The following is an 18,016-nucleotide window of genomic DNA, read 5'->3' on the forward strand; positions in this document are numbered from 1 at the left end:
TCATTTTTTTTTATTCAAATGGAAATCCACTTTTTTTATTTCACTCGTGAAAAGGCTTTCGTTACTTTCATTTTTAAAATTTGTTACTTTTTAACTATACATGGTCATGTACCTAAAATAAATCGTTTTTAAGTTATTTAAGATTTAGCTTTAAACCGTATATTTTTCTTGATTTTAACCAGTAGCCTATGACAGTATATTATCGATCATCATTTCCAAGCTAACTTTGCGCTGTTTTTTTTCGATCGTACGGTATATTATTAAAATATTAACTATTAGATATGACTAAAGAACGAAAATACGAGATATATTTATATAAATACACTTTTTAAACTTTTAAGCAGCAGTAGTAATAATATAGGAAATTCAAATAATTCATTTTCTGACAGATGGAAATAAATTGTCTGCTGTCTTTTAATATATTCTTTTGGTGATAATAATGTTATTTAATTATTAATTTTTAACCCCCAATCCAAGAAAGTACTTCTTCAGCTAATGGTAAACTGCTGATGGACACATGCCATCCAGTTCGAAAGGACCCAGTCCAGGAAAGTTTTCTCGTTATAATTTGCTTTTAATATATTCTTTTGTTGATAATAATGTTATTTAATAATTAATTTTTAACCCCCAATCCAAGAAACGTACTTCTTCAGCTAATAAACTGCTGATGGACACATGCCATCCAGTTCGAAAGGACCCAGTCCAGGAAAGTTTTCTCGTTATAATTTGCTTTTAATATATTCTTTTGGTGATAATAATGTTATTTAATTATTAATTTTTAACCCCCAATGCAAGAAACGTACTTCTTCAGCTAATGGTAAACTGCTGATGGACACATGCCATCCAGTTCGAAAGGACCCAGTCCAGGAAAGTTTTCTCGTTATAATTTGCTTTTAATATATTCTTTTGGTGATAATAATGTAAAATTCTTACTTAAAAGATAATGTTTAGTGAAAGTACTTTTTTATTTATAAACATTTACTTAATTCTGCTTTTAGTATTTGTTCTTATAGCGGCAATATATATATACATTATCTGTAAAATCTGTCTAACTGTTTGACACTTAATGTCAAAGGAAGCTAGATAAAATCAAGAAAAATATACGTTTTCAAACTAAATCTTAAATAACTTAAAAACGATTTATTTTAGGTATAGGAATATGTCTAGTTAAAACGTAACGAATTGGAAAACCTTTTCACTACTGAAATAAAAAAGTGAATTTCCATTTGAAAAAAAAAATATTTATGATATTTTTTTAATTGCTCAATTCCATGACAGCTACCGCCATTATTATATGACATTTGAACAATTTAATTTTTGAAATAGATAGCCACATGTCTTTTCTTTATATGTCACAGGGGCTGTGATAATCACTAAATTTGACTTTTAGGCTGTACAAATTTTTTTGACTGGTATAGTTTTTTCGTCCAAAAATTTTAAATATTTTTTTCTTAAAAATGCTTCCAGGGAAATACCGCGACAAAATATCGCGATTTTGTAAGTCCTCCAAGATCCGAGGGGCCCCTTCGCTGTCTCAAACCCGTGGCCCCCTTTATACTAAAGACTTCACTGCTCATCATCAGTAATGAGGCTAGAATACAAGTTATGCTGTGCATTGGTTGTAATTTAAAATGTTTATTCAGTAAAAATAAATAATGAAACCATTGAAAAATAACTTAAAAGCTAAAATAAATAAATTCAGTCTCAAAATATATAAAAAATAATAATTATTTGATATTTTAAACAAAGAAAACTACCCCTTGATTTAATTTCCTAATTAGAAAATGCCATTGACAATTACTGGGGCCTGATAATTGATAATTAAGTAAATATCTGCTTCTATTTATACTGTTTATAGTTGGCGTATAAGTATATGGTTTGCTTACTCCACCTACAAACTGCTTTATAACTACTGAACTGGCCTTGTTTGCCAGTTGAATAAAAAATTATTACTTATTAAGATTCGAAGGCCTCCTAAAAGACGGGGCCCGGGGCGGATCGTCCCTTCCGCCCCCCCCCACCCCTTTAGTCCGCCACTGCTCTGAATAGAACGACATATCACAAATATGTCAACTTTTGACATTCTCGCTGAAAAAAATCGTATTTTAATTTTAATCTAGAATGCCATGGCTGTTTTAAAAACTGTAATTTTTAATCACGGAGCCTTCGAAAAATAGATTTGATCATCGAATGTTTTTCGTGTCATATAATTTTTAATCATATCTCAATTTTTTCAAATGGAGCGAGGGTGGCTCATTAGCATATTTGGAAAAATCATTTTTTACGAATAATTTGGTACCACACACTAGGTATTTCTAGGTATAGGAGTCAAATTGCCGTTACATTTATGGCCATAACACTTCTATATTAAAATTTAAAATGTCAAAAGTTGACATATGATATGTCATTCTATGTGGAATGACATTTTCTATCAAATGAAGTAAAACAATATCGTAAGTAAAACAATTATGTCATATACTGAAATCCCGTTTTTTTTATCTGAAAAAATAAAAAGTTATAGAGTCCACTTGCAAAAAACACACGGTATATTTTTACTCTAGAAGACAGTCAAACTTTTATTTTTCGATTTTGTTGGTTTTAATTAAATTTCTTTATCTAGACAAGACCCATTTCCTAAAGATTCTCGAAAGTACGAATACCAGGGACCGCTACAAACTATGGCAGAGCATCTACAACCGGGCTCTGGACAATCGTCAGAATAAGAAGGATCTGGTAACAGTCCAAATCCCCGATCCCAGAGATAGAAGAAGGATGATTCCTATCGAGTTCACCATCGAGGATTTGGAGAAGTTGCTCACCAACGTCAAGGAGGGTAACAGGTAGCGAAAGGTGTTTCGTGTTTGTCGTGTAAATATTGTACCTCAGTCTGATTCGAAGAATAAAGTGTTTTGTCGTGTAAGGGTGTTAATTTTTAGTGTTTCGTTTGTTTTTATTGTTTTAGAATTTTTTTTACAGAAGTGTGTAATTTAATATAATTTGAAAAGTATACTTTTGGTTTTTATTCAAATAACTTGAAATGTGATCATAAAAAAACATTTTTCAACTGTTAAAATTGCCTTATATCTATCAAAAATAGTAGATAAAATAGTACTTTAACCGCAAGGGTAGATTAAATGATACATTAACAGCGAGGATAGGACTTCCTGGACACAAACGGTACATTGTGAGACAGGAAATTGTAGAGAGAAGCAAGCCCTAAAACATAGGATACAACATTTTAATAAATAGTGCTTTCCATAAAATCAATAAAATGAGAAATATTCGAAATAATATACATGTACTGATTTCTTTCGAAAATCGACAACTATGAAACTATGAATCCTTCCCGGGACACAAAGGGTACATTATGAGACAGGAAATTGTAGAGAGAAACAAGCCCTAAAACATAGAATACAACATTTTAATAAATAGTGCTTTCCATAAAATCAATAAAATGAGAAATATTCGAAATAATATACATGTACTGATTTCTTTCAAAAATCGACAACTATGAAACTATGAACCCTTCCCGGACACAAACGGTACATTGTGAGACAGGAAATTGTAGAAAGAAACAAGCCCTATAAAATAGGATACAACATTTTAATGAACAGTGCTTTCCATAAAATCAATAAAATGAAGAATATACGAAATAATATACATGTACTGATTTCTTTCAAAAATCGACAACTATGAAACTATGAACCCTTCCCGGACACAAAGGGTACATTATGAGACAGAAAATTGTAGAGAGAAACAAGCCCTATAAAATAGGATACAACATTTTAATGAACAGTGCTTTCCATAAAATCAATAAAATAAAAAATATTCGAAATAATATACATGTACTGATTTCTTTCAAAAATCGACAACTATGAAACTATGAACCCTTCCCGGACACAAACGGTACATTGTGAGACAGGAAATTGTAGAGAGAAACAAGCCCTATAACTTAGGATACAACATTTTAATGAGCAGTGGTTTTCATAAAATCAATAAAATGAAAAATATACGAAATAATATACATGTACTGATTTCTTTCAAAAATCGACAACTGTGAAACTATGAACCCTTCCCGGACACAAACGGTACATTGTGAGGCAGGAAATTGTAGAGAGAAACAAGCCCTATAACATAGGGTACAACATTATAATGAACAGTGCTTTCCATAAAATCAATAAAATGAAAAATATTCGAAATAATATACATGTACTGATTTCTTTCTCAAAATCGACAACTATGAAACTATGAACCCTTCCCCGGACACAAACGGTACATTGTGAGACAGGAAATTGTAAAGAGAAACAATCCCTATAACATAGGATACAACATTTTAATGAACAGTGTTTTCCATAAAATCAATAAAATGAAAAATATACGAAATAATATACATGTATTGATTTCTTTCGAAAATCGACAACTATGAAACTATGATCCCCCGGCACAAACGGTACATCGTGAGACATTAATAATGTTAAGAATAAAACAATTTTAGTTTAATTTATTGTAAAAAGTATAAATGGTAGAGATAATAGATACAGATTTTCCTGAAAATGAATTAGTCAATGTGACATATGTGACTGATATACACGAACAAGCCAAGAAAACCAATTTTTTTGGTTCAGTACTATATATTATATTTTTAGTACTTTGTTAAGTACTAAAAAAGTAGATGTAGATTATCTAAAAAAACATTTTCATATTATATTATATTATTTTTAGTGTGTAATGGGACGGTTTCGCGGCAGTAGTAATACTCGTATTGGCTTTACGAAATGAATAATTAGACTATAATTACTACGTACTTTTACTATACATATCTTGTTCTGTTAAGGGGCTAAAAATAAATGTCACAAGATACTCCATTAATGGTTTTATGTTTTTTAAAATAAATATACAATGAAATAATGTAAAGCAAATTGAACATTTTTTACTTCTTTTTCTTAAGTGGTGGATCTAGTTCACACATTCTCCGTAGGAATGCTGAAAAATTAATAAAAATATTTTTTATTAAATAAAATACTATAGGTTAAAAAGAAAAAAAGGGACAGAGTGTCCCAAATAAATAAAAAATATCAAAGTTGTATTTTTTAAATGGTATATACCCTGTAATTTATTACATATTTAGTTTCTACGGGTTAAAATAAAGGTAAATTTGATTAAGGTTGTTTTTTTTATTAAAGTTGTCTCATTTTAATCTTACCGTTTTTGAAATATTTACGTTTTTGTGGAAATACACTAATAATTTTAATCTAAAATGTCAATATTCCATGGATATATTGATAAAAGACGTCTAAATTATAAGTAAATGCATTTCTACAAAAACTTGAATAGATACGGTAGTCGCAAAACATTTTCCGATGCACGTCATCAATCATATCGAAACTGACACTAAAGTCTATAAACCTGACTAAATGAAATTTTGGCAAAAATGTTTAAATTTGTTGTATAATTTAAGATAACCCGCAGCTCTTCATTTTACTTTATAGAGCATATGATTGTAACAGATATTTTAATTAGATTAAAGCTGCAAAAATTTGTTTAAACCGAATTTTATTATCGCTATGTTGGTCACATTGCGTCGTCTTCAGCAACGTTGTCGTATATTGTTTGACAATTATCATAATGTCGGCCATTGTTTTGTATAATATCGTATTGTTGTTGAATCTCTGTGAGTAATTCTCATTTTTTTGTAAATTTTCATAGTCTTCTTCTAAAAATTGTACTTTTAAGCACAAACAGTTCTTTTAAGAACTAAATTTTCAACGAAATTGTGTGTTGAACATGTGCAGAAGCATTTAAACAGTCGAAGCAAAAGCTTGTAGCTTTCCTGATAAAATATTTTGAACGAGAACTTTGACAATAAAGGCCCTTTATTATCCTTGACTGCAATCAGAGAAGCAAGTTTGATTGCTCAGCACATTATACCACTTTCAAAGTTATTTCTACGTTAGTTATTAGTAAATTTTGTGATTATTAGTTTGTGCATTAATGGCATCCTCTTACTTGTTATTACCACTTATGGTCTTGTAATGTCCATCAATAAATAAATAAATAATCCATATAATAACGCTTAGAATACTCTTCATAATGGACTAGTTTTTGCCAATATGTATCTAATAAGTAAGACAAGCTATAGAACAAATAAATAATAAATAAAAATAATAAAAAAATAAATAAAGATTCATCTCATAAATCTATCACAATCTGGCAGCGCTGTCGCCATCGCTTGTCAATCAAAGTTGATCGCCTACATCGGAAATTGTTTTGCGATTACTATAGGTCATAGGTAAAAAATGGTATTAATACCATTTGACAATTACATTGTGCACTGATTCAGGTAAAATATACAGGATGTATTTTTAAATTAAACAAATTATTACTACTAACTACTAGTAATGTGTATTAGTGGCTACTTACGATCATATAAGATCATTCCTTCATCGTCTTCCTCATCTAGGCAGTCTTCAAAGAGTTCATCTACTTCAGCATCAGTAAGTTTCTCAGCTTAAGAAAAAAGAATTATTCAGTTGTATCAACACTTTCAAATAAAATACAAAAAAAAATTACAGTGATCTAAATACTAATAATTTTGTAATTTTTTAATTACCTAAAGATAATATACCATAACTTGGTATATTGATGCTTCCAAAACCAATACGAGAACAGGGATCGGAGTGTTTGGGTCGAGAACTAAATACTCCGAACCAATGGGCACTTACCCTAGCATCCTACAGGCAGAAATCTACGCTATCGAAAGACAACTTATCAAGATAGGATACAACTTATCTTAGATAGGAACTATCGGAAACAAGAAATAGCCATCTTATCTGATAGTCAAGCAGCGTTAGAAGCGATCAACTCAGTATCAATCAATTCGAAATTGGTAAAAGAATGCATAGAGAAGCTGAATAAATTAGGCAAAGAAAATAAAGTCCTCCTACTCTGGGTGCCTGCTCACCAAGCGATAGAAGGCAATTTAAAAGCAAACGATCTAGCTAGAAAAGGAGCGAACACTCCACTAACTGGACCAGAACCGTTCTGCTTTCTTTTTTTTTTGGTAATCAACTCAAGGCGGAACTCAAGAACTTGGAAGATTTCATCCGCAACCTGGAATGAGAATCTTGCAAAGGTCTAAGACACTCAAAGAAGTTCCTGGGTTTAAGTAAGAGCAATCTTCGTATTGTCACTGGGTTTTCAACAGGACACTGTCTCCTCAATGAACACCTCAGTAGATTGAAACTAAGAAGAAACGGCGAATGCAGATTCTGTGGGGAAAATGGGTAAACACCAGTACACCTCATCACTGAGTGCGCCGAGACGACAACCATTCGTGCCATGAACTTTGGTACGACTGATATTGGAGATGGAGAACTACCCTCTATAAAATCGTCCCAGATACTGGCTTTTGTCAAAGCCCTGGAACTGTATGATGAGTTATAACTCAAGAAAGGGGGACACAATAGATCTGTAAGGTCGCAGTGATTAACCCCCCTCCTACTCATTCTAAAAAAATTACCTAAAGATAGTAACATGTGCGGTAGATCACCAGCGCCCATGTGTCCATCGTCTGCTTTGTCATACAACTTCAGACATTCAACAAAATCTTCATAACAGCCTTCATCTTTCTTGTTTTTCTTCAGTTCAATTATAACTGGAACTACATCTTCGATCTTCATTTTCTTCTCTCCTAGAATCATACAGTTTATTGATATCAGATAAAATACTATCATTTTGTTTATTTTAAAAGTATATCGTTAGAGAAAGTATATCTTTGGGTTTATGTTGTCTTTTTCCTGCTTCCAGTTATTTAGTTTTACGCCCATGATACTATGAAAACATTTATTTATTTTCAAGTTTCTGTAAGTCAATGCACTGTTACTTTACTAACTCACTTTAACACAGCATCTCTGATATTATTTAAATATTTGATATTGATACATATTTACGTTGTTCTGAATTTCAAATAAATATTTTTGAGTAATTTTGCTGTATTATTTACTACTAGACAGAGTAAAAAGTATATTAAACCTAATTTAAACCTAATGGGGAGTCCGCCATTAAAAACCGGAAACGGAAATATATTTAATAACATTGGAATTGTCATGTCAAATGTCACAGCCGCCATGTCTAAAAATTAGTTACCCAAGCAGTCACACTGTTTCCAAGATTTAACATTGAGTTGACACTTCTTATATTTATTATTTTATGGTTGTAAGTAAAAATATTTTCAAAACTTTAGTACTATGAAATCTCCAGCAGTTGTTGCTTACCTGCCTTTTTTGTGGCTCCCAATTTTTCTAAAGTTTCTAAACTAGGATTGCAGTTCATGGCTCTTGCTACCATACCCAGATCTTTGGCGTCGATAATTTTTTCTTTGCCTCCATACACTTCCATAGCAAAATCCAAGCCTAGATATCACAAAATTAGAAAAAAATTGTCACTAAAGAACTATTTAGTTCATGGGAGCAGTAAATGCCAATTTGAAAGCTTCACATTTTTGCGGAGATCTTCAAAATAGTCAATTCAGCGAAGGATGAGACCAGCGCAGCGTTGCCACCCTTCCCGATTTTGTCGGAACAGTCCCGATTTTGATCGAAAAGGCCCACGTCCCCACTCAAGGCTCTAATGTCCCGATATTTATTTGTTTAATAGCCACATTTTTATGAAACAATAAAACTGTAAAAGTTATTAATAAAAACACATGTTTATTAATTTCTTGAACTTAAAAACAGTTCTTTTCCACGAATTAATTAAATCGTAGAAATTTTAGAATTAAAAGAAGTATACAGGGTGTCTCAGATTTTAATCGGGAAAATTTAATAGACGATAGAACTTGCAAAAATAAAACAAAAAGTTCATATCAACTTGTAAGATTTAAAGCATTCTTTTCGAGATACAGGGTGTTAAAGTTACTTAAAAAAGAAAAAAAAATTAAGATATTTGAAAAACTATTTAATCGATTTTGATATAACTTGACCCGTTTATAATACTTACTATGGGTCTTAATTTGATGCAATTAGATTTAAGTTTAATGGCCAGGGGCGGCGGTGGGGCATCACTGTTAAATTATTTTAAAGGGAAAAATAGGCACGCCACTGCTTTTTTAGAAGTTTAATATTATTTTTGGATTTAGTAATTAAAAATATTAGTTTTTTGTCTCCTGACTTTTTTGTCTATCTTGCTTACTTCTTGCGAAAAAAATTGAATTCTAATTGTTAATTAATATTATAATTGGTACTTCTAATTAGTAGTGGGAACTATCGAATGAATACTATCGAAACATTCGATAGTTGCAATTCATTCGAATAATTCGATAGTTAGTAAGAAAACATTCGTTGAAAACTATTCGAATAAAAATTATCGAATAGATCCGTCATCTGCCTTGAAATATTGTATTCTAGTAATTCGGCAGCAAAAACCATTCATTTATACAATTCATTCATTTATGAAATTCATTTATTCGTCAGGATCGATTATAATAAAATATTAACTGAATTTTAGTTGTCGCCCGGCGACGTAGGTTTCTTTCCGAGAAACCCGACAGCAGTCGGTGGCAATGCTATGAAAGAAGCCGGCATCTTTGATTTTTTGCGGAGTCAGATATAGATAAGGACACATTATTTTTTTTATTGAGGTGCTAGTATTTACACAGAAAATACATTATGAAGGGCGCTGTTGCCATATTTTGGCATTAGTTGATATTAGCAAAGAATATTATTGTTTGGCTTTAGTTAGTTAGGGATAGTATGTCTATATATTCTGCATTTTTTTTTATTAATATTCTGTTGTTACACTGCAATAATACTTGTTATTTTGGATGTAAGAACATGAAAGTGATTTTTAATGTTTTTAAGCAAAGACTGGTTTAATAAATAATAATAACAGTAATAATTTGTTATACCTATTAACAACAAAATTTAAAATGATTTAATATCAATATTTTTTTAAGTAGTAGCAAAATATAAACAACAAATTAGATGTCAAAATTATTTATATTAGATCCTATTTAAAAATAATATAGTCTTTAAATTTTTTGGCAACGTTGGTTTGTTAAATAATAATAATTACAGAACTAATTTGTTATATTAACAACAAATTTTAAAATCATGAAATATAAACATTTATTAATTTTCTAAGCATGCAGTGTAATGGAACGAAAATATAAATAAAAAATTAGAAATCAAAATTATTTATATTAGGTGCTTTATATCTCTATTTAAAAATTATATTAATTAATTATATTACTTTTACTGGCATTTACTTTAAAAAATAAATGAAATATTTCTTCGCAAAAAACTACATGTAAGAGAATTAGCATAAACAAAATACAAACATCGTTACTTTTTTTTTAAATTGGCACGTGTAAAACTTTCATTTTAATTTTCTCACCCCATAGTTTGAGTTCGATAACCATTTACTTAACCACATTACTTTAATATGATTATTAAGTTCAACTAATTCATATTATTAAAACATCTAAAATACAAATATGTACTTTTAAAATTAATTTAAGTTCATCTCATCTCTCTTAAAAATTGCTACTTCTCAAAATTTCCCATTAAAAAATAGACCATATACCATATAAAATTAAATAATTGAAAGATCGGACTACGGAAAACCACACAACTTTTCGGAAAAATTTTGACCACCTGCACATGCACACAATCGTCAATAAATAAAATTAAAAAATAACTACTATTTTAGTATTTTAACTATTTTAGTAAACGCAAAAATAGCACAGTATTTATACGGTGAAGTTATAAAAATTTGGAAGAACTAATAATGCACTGACGCATACAAAAATCAAACGAATACTAAATTTCATTTATCAAAAGCATTCGATAGTCCTGGCTCAACGATAACCATTTAGTCGCACGGCGAGGTTGTAACATATGCTTTAGTATACAAATGAATGAATGATTTTATTCGAATAAAACCATTCGATAGTTGAAATCATTCATTCATTAACCATTCGATAGTCTAATTCATTCGATAGTTCCCATCGCTAATTCTAATTGTACCCTGTATCTCGAAAAGGAAGCTTTAAATCTTACAAGTTAATATGAACTTTTTGTTTTATTTTTGCAAGTTCTATCGTCTTTAAATTTTCCCGATTAAAATCTGAGACACCCTGTATATTGATAACCTGTTTAATAAATATTCGATAATAGAAACTTCCATTAAAGGAAACATAATGGAAATTTGCCAAAAAGAATATAAAAATTATAGATAAAAAAATAAACACAGGGCTAGTGTTGTAAATGGAAATATTTCCAACGGAAATATCTCCATGGAAATGGAAATATTGGAAATCTCCAAACGTGTCTCGGAAATATTGGAAATATTGGGAATATTGGAAATATTTTTAAAAATACTTGTCATTAACGATTCTAACCCGATGTTTATTAATATATCTTTCATATTTTGTAACCCTATAAACATTAAACTTACTATAGAACAGTTTTACAAACATATAATATGGTGAATATATCGAGTTTGAGGATTAACCTACTTATTTGCAACCTCGCATTTCTACGGTGAAGTCCCGAGGTCGTAGGTCGTAGCCTAGGGGAATCCCTGATCGACATTCATTTAGCTGTAAAAGCATTTTGTGATATTAGAAGGGTAATTCAGAATAATCTTGTATTATCCTCACTTGACGACAAAGAAAAATCCGAATTGTTGGAGTTTGTTGACAAAAGATAAAAATTTCCTATTAAACCCATTCATTATCCTGCAGAATTACTAAATCCAAAATCACAAGGTTCTGAACTTGATGAAACCCAAATTCTTTCTGCCATAGAATGCATACTTAATATGTCAAAAAATAAACTCAATATAAAGGAGCACGAAATAATAGATGAAACAGCAGATTACCGTTGTAGAAGTGGCAAGTTATTTGGAAATAACTACATATGGAAAAGTAGTTTTGATAACCCAGTCTCCTGGTGGAAAGGACTGTGTTCTTCATCTTCATTATCACAAGTAGCTTCACGAATTTTGATGATGCCAGCATTTTCGGCTGCCACGGAACGCAGTTTTAGCGTTTATAGTCATATTCATTCAAAAAAGAAAAACAGGCTTACTAATGACAGAGCCGCTAAGTTACTCTATATATCCCACAATGAAAACTTGCTGAAGAAAATAGGAAACGGCAATAGATCAATTTTTATTTCCGATACTATTGAAAATTTTGAGGAAGTAGACTAGCAAGAAGATGTTATTGAGTGTGATGCTGTTGACAGCGATGAAGACGCCTCTTGTTCAACTAGTGTGTCAAAAATATTTTTTTGTACAAATTTAACCTTAATTTATTTTTTAATTTGAAGTGTAATTCATTTTGTGTTTTGCGTTGTTTTGTTATGATTTTTATAAATAAATATTTCAGTTTTTCTAATCTACAATATTTCCATATATTTCCAATGTTTCAGCAAATATTTCCGAAAATATATTTCTGGAAATTTTACATCACTACACAGGGCACAGCAAATTTTACATTTAGGAAAAATGGTTGCACCAGTGCTGTCCCTGTTTTTTAAATACAAAAGGTGGCAACCCTGGATTAGACAGAATCTAAAAGTTGTTAGAAAAAAAGAAAATTTACTTTTAAATCGTGGTGGCAAACAGCAACTGTCACTGCCTTGTACTCTCTCGTTAGACAGACTATAGTATTATGGCAGAAAATAGAAATGTTCTGTATCCTATTATCTAACTTTAACCTTTGTTGTTTAACTGTTTAGTATGTTTGGGGACTTAACATCTCTTATTTTTTAATTATTCAAACAATTATATTTAGCAAAAATACTTACTTTCCATTTCAGATGGTTTTAACTTGTCACCCTGAAAAATAAAATTTATCAATAATTTAACAACAAATTACTTGACACATTTGAATTTGATTTAAATTTTTGCAGATTTCTTGGGCTTATCTGAGTTATAGTGATATTTCAATTCTTTCTTCAATTCTAAGCAAAAATCAAAATACACACAATGTACCTCAAACCAACCATTTCCGAGATATTGACTTTTGAAAATATCACTTAAACAATTTGATTTAATTAATTTCGATATGTTCAGTTTTATTTAACGATGCCATTCTGTCGAAACTGTAATACTTAATAATATTTGACATTAGTTCTTATGTTAGCATTTATAGATGTATAAAATGAGATTACATCAAGTCTGGAAATGACAAAATCTTCTTTTAACATTTCAATTCTTCAATTTATGTACATTATGTATTACGATTATTGCTTAAAATTGACGAAAGAATTGAAATATGCAATAATATACAGGGGGTTTCGTTTAAAAAAATAAAGGTTGATTTTCCACAACTTTATGACCGACCTTGTATATTTATAAATTTACTAGTAGCTAATAGGCATTTCAAACCCCATTACAACAGTATCACAGTTTCGGCAGAATGGCATCGTTAAATGAAACTGAACATATCGAAATTAATTAAATCAAAGTGTTTAAGTGATATTTTCAAAAGTCAATAACTCGGAAACGGTTGGTTTGAGGTACATTGTGTGTATTTCGATTTTTGCTTAGAATTGAAGGAAGAATTGAAGTATGCAGCTGAGAGAATACATAAATAAACATAGTCTCTTGCCTCCGATTCAGTCGGGATTTCGGAAAAACCACAGTTGTACAACAGCATTACTCAAGGTAACGGATGATATTCTGGAGGCTGCTGATCGGGGTGACCTCACTGGTTTGGTTCTCTTGGATTACTCGAGGGCTTTTGATAAGTTGAATCATCAACTCTTATTAGCAATATTAAAGTTTCTTGGGCTTGAGTGTCGCGCATTGAAACTTGATGAGAGATTTATCTCTCATCAAGTACACAATCTGTAAGATTAAATCTGTAAATCTGCAGGGAACCTTGGTGTGATTATGGATACTCACTTAAGGTTTACTGAACATATTAACAAATGTATAAAAAAGGCCTTCATAAATTTAAAACTGATCTACAATCAACGTTACATCTTAAATCCTAATCTCAAAAAGAAATTATGTGACACCTTAGTTCTTTCACAATTTACCTATTGTGACTCACTATATGGACCGTGTATTTTAGATCATGATGTTAAACGCATTCAACGACTACACAAACTGTTGTATCCGTTTGATAGGCAGTATGAAAAATATGATACAGGTATCACAAATAAAATGGCGGAAATTGGTTGGCTCTAACATGGCTGGGAGAAGAAAATTTCATTCATACTTACTAATTTATAAGATAATCAATAATAAAAGTCCATGTTATTTGTTTGATAAAATTAAATTTAGGTATGATGAACATTCATTGGACTTGCGTCACAAGTTTAATATCGCTCCCCTATACATCGCACAACTCTGTATGAGAGATCATTCAGTTATCAGGCATGTATTCTTTATAATAGAATTTCTGTAAATCTTAAAATTAACTCTTATTTGAAATTTAAAAGTTCTATACGATAGTTAATATTTAATTCTTCAATTTAAATGTTCAGATCTTATAATCTCCCGTCATGCCGCCATTTTAGTTTGTTTTGATTTATTTATTTATCTACTTAATGTACTTACTTGTTAATTACTTTCTGTATAATTATCTATAATACGGGATTAATTATTGGTTGCCTTTTTTTTACTCATAGAATTATTCTCTTTGTGTATCTACCATATATAAATACTTATCAATTATTTCATGTTTCATGTATAAATATTTAATTAATTGATTTTCGGTATATTCTTTCCAAACCAAACCAAACTATGTTATTCTTCCCTTTAGTTTTCTATTATAATTATTATTGATTTATTATAATATTTTTATATAATATATATTAATTATGTCTACTAATTACGGTTAAGTTAGGAAGCTAAGCTTCAACTTCGCCTTTTGTGATTTTTTTAAATTTCGCAATAAAGTCTTTATTATTATTATTATTATTATTATTATTATACAGGGGGTTCTGTTTAAAAAAATGAAACTATTATGTGCCACGACTTTATGACCGACCCTGTATACTTAAATTTATTACTCGCTAATAGATATTTAAAAATCCTATAACTTTTGTATTTAACTTTTTGCGGTACCTTCTATATTTTACCTAATAATCGACCGTTTCCATACATAACAGCGACCCTGTATATTAATGTATTATTCTTGAAACAAGTTATAGTTTTAGGAACCAATAATTTTTTAAAATTAAGATTGTGCAACGTACTTGTACTTACCATTTTGGCAGGTAAAACTAATCACACCGGTACACCGCAACCTTTAATGAGAGCTCTGGTATCGTCGATAGGATGCTTTATATAGACGAGGGCCCAATTTAAATTTAACGTAAGAATATCTGACATCATTAACATGCCGATTTTGATTGGACGCAATCGACGGTAAAGAAAAATAAGCCAAAAACGTGTCCGCAACTAAACATCTTGACTAGAGCAAACGGTAAAACTTTTGATTTTTGTTTAGATTTCAACGTTAAAAACCGGGCATTTTTTAAAATAATTTTCAATATTATTTTTCACCTTAAAATACTTTTCACCTTAAAATATTATAATATTCATATATTTTTACATACAGCATACAGGGTGTTTCATATAAGAATCTCTGGGGGAGCCCAACAAGGGATAGAGGGTAATGAAAAAGCAAACGAGAAGAGCTAGAAGAAGAACGAACACTACTGCATGTACCAGAACCGTTTTGCTTCCCAAGTGGAAACCAACTTGAAGCAGATCTCAAGATTCTGGAAAACTCCAACCATAACCTGGAAAGGGAATCATCAAACGGTCTTAGACGAGACGACTGAGAAAAGTTAAAGATTTTTCTTGATTTCAGTAAGAACATTCTTCGGATTGTCACGGTTTTTTTAACAGGACACTGTTTCCTCAATGAATACCTCGATAGATTGAAGCTAAGAACCAGCGGCGAATGATTATGTGGGGAAGCTGGATAAACACTAGAACACCTCATCAATGAGTACGCCGAGACGACAAGCATTCGTGTCATAAACTCTGGTAGGAATCATATTTGGAGATGGATAACTAGGAACTAACTCTGTAAAACCGTCTCAGAAACTGGCTTTTATCAAATCCCTGGGACTGCATGATGAACAAGTTAACGAGAAGAGATACAAAGATGATTAAATTAGAAAAAACTTGAGAATTTCTAAAAGCTACAAAGATACTCCGAAGATATTTGGGAAACTCTGATTTTTTTATTTCGGTTTTACTCTAGTTGGAATGATATATGACAATACAAATTCCCATTGCTACTTACCCTGCTCTACGAGCTGATGTTATTAGATTTTCTGTTTATGCGATATTTATCTCGATTCTGGATTACGAAATACCTATAGTGTTCATTCTTAATAGGGACACCGTGCATATGAGTCATAGATAAATGAAACAAGTTTAGAATAATTAATTATGTCGCCAAATATATTATTTATTCAAATTTATTATTATTTTATTTTAATTTTATAAATAAAACGTAGTGTGTTGCATATAATAAACTTTACTTTATATAAGGACATGAAATACCTATGAAATATTGGAAACCGACGTTATGCCACAATGGTTTTTGCAGTTCACAGTTCACACAGATTAAGTTTTATTTAATGCCAGTTTTTCACAATAATTATCAGGGGTTTGAGTGAACAAAATTTAAATAAATGCAGATATAAATTAAACTTACAAGATAGCAATAATTACTTTGAAAATGAACGCTGTAAACACTTTTCGGTGTTTTTTCAACGCGGGCGTATTATTTAAATTTTTTTCCATAGCAAATATTAAAATTGCCTTATATCTATGAAAAATAGTAGATAGTTGACTCTCTATTGACGAAAAATATGAGCTTTATTTATTTGTCAAATTACATAGAAACCAACGCCAAACCAGCACAATATTTTTTCTACTCGTAATAAATTCCTTGAAATAATAATTTCTGAATATTTTTTAAAACGTAACTCGCTATGGAAAAAATATCGTTTTATACAGTACGTCTGCTGGATCTGTGTCTATGAAAGGAATGCGGACAAAAAACATTTAAATAAACAGCAATATATTTTATACGTCGACTTGACGAGTACGTCACCGCAAATCGCTCCGCCCACTCATTTTATTGGCCACTTGCAAATTTGTCGAATTTTTATTGATGGGACGCGTCGTCTAATTTTTTACGAAAAACATCGAGAGAATATCGTTTCCCCTCTCACGGATACCCCGTAGCTACAGAACGGACAGACGTACTGTACACGACGATAAAATTGCATTATCGTCTCCCAAAATTAATTCACTCGCGATTTCATCGCTTGTGAATTAATCTTTTTCGTCGACGACAAAATACCATTTTATCGTCTTGAAGATGAACTATGAAAGATTTTATAATTTTTGAAGATTCTGACTTTGACAAGAGAAAATTCTTTCTATTCTTGTTTGCGGTTGTTTTTAGCAACCGCTATAGAAGTGCCAGATCCCGTACAACGTATGCGACCCAAAACAACTATACGTTTTAGCGGGAAGCCAAGCATTCCAATATAAATTTATTTCCTTTATCTATGATATGAATATATAAAATATTTATTATTATCACCATGGTTTTAGAATTACTAAAACCATAGATTTAGGAAGAACAGATATCACATTTTGCATTTTAACCCGATCAAACAATCGGAGGTTGACTACGTACTGTAAAAACCAACTGAGATAGAGAAGGCGACATTGCCACATCTCAAATTTGCGCCTATCTACTTAGTTTGATTTGCAGAAAAGGTGACTTTAAAACCTTCACCGGATATCAATAAATCTCAATTTCTTAATTAAATTAATAGTTTATTTTTAAAGAAGCATGCGTAATAATATGGTTATTCACCAGAGGATATATGCGTTACTATTAAAGGACATGTTTACTGTTTAATGTGCTGAAACGTCTAGAACTATTGGCAACGTCGCTGCTAGTCTTCCAGAATGAAATGAGCCGTCCGTCCCACCACCCCTCGCGACGGCCCTTGGTCCG

At 30.9% G+C, this 18,016-nt stretch overlaps 2 protein-coding genes across 2 annotated transcripts in view; one reads left to right on the forward strand and one right to left on the reverse strand.

The window, feature by feature from the left end:
* Positions 1–2,920, forward strand: part of LOC115882681 — a 22,167-nt gene extending 19,247 nt beyond the window's left edge. The window contains exon 8 of the mRNA XM_030900873.1: positions 2,621–2,920. Within this exon, the coding sequence (XP_030756733.1) occupies positions 2,621–2,844 (224 nt within the window). The 3' untranslated portion in view covers positions 2,845–2,920. The remainder of the gene's footprint in view (positions 1–2,620) is intronic.
* A 1,920-nt stretch (positions 2,921–4,840) lies between these two features.
* Positions 4,841–15,304, reverse strand: LOC115882896 (myosin light chain alkali-like). Its single transcript, XM_030901152.1, has 6 exons — positions 15,226–15,304; positions 12,813–12,843; positions 8,274–8,411; positions 7,520–7,690; positions 6,421–6,507; positions 4,841–4,983 (listed from the first exon to the last, which is right to left on the reverse strand). The coding sequence occupies exons 1-6, from the start codon at positions 15,226–15,228 to the stop codon at positions 4,931–4,933; spliced, it is 483 nt and encodes a 160-aa protein (XP_030757012.1). The 5' UTR covers positions 15,229–15,304; the 3' UTR covers positions 4,841–4,930.
* Positions 15,305–18,016: the final 2,712 nt, after the last annotated feature.

Source organism: Sitophilus oryzae, unplaced genomic scaffold (genome assembly GCF_002938485.1).
Source record: "Sitophilus oryzae breed Bouriz unplaced genomic scaffold, Soryzae_2.0 scaffold_179_pilon_pilon, whole genome shotgun sequence".
Classification (NCBI taxonomy): domain Eukaryota; kingdom Metazoa; phylum Arthropoda; class Insecta; order Coleoptera; family Curculionidae; genus Sitophilus; species Sitophilus oryzae.

Bases quoted from the DNA above. Each gene is read 5' to 3' on its own strand.
- LOC115882896 (XM_030901152.1), bottom strand. The intron at 6,508-7,519 runs GTAATTTTTTTA...TTTTTTCTTAAG, and splicing joins GCACATGTTACTATCTTTAG to CTGAGAAACTTACTGATGCT. The intron at 4,984-6,420 runs GTAAGTAGCCAC...TTAATTTTTCAG, and splicing joins AGGAATGATCTTATATGATC to CATTCCTACGGAGAATGTGT.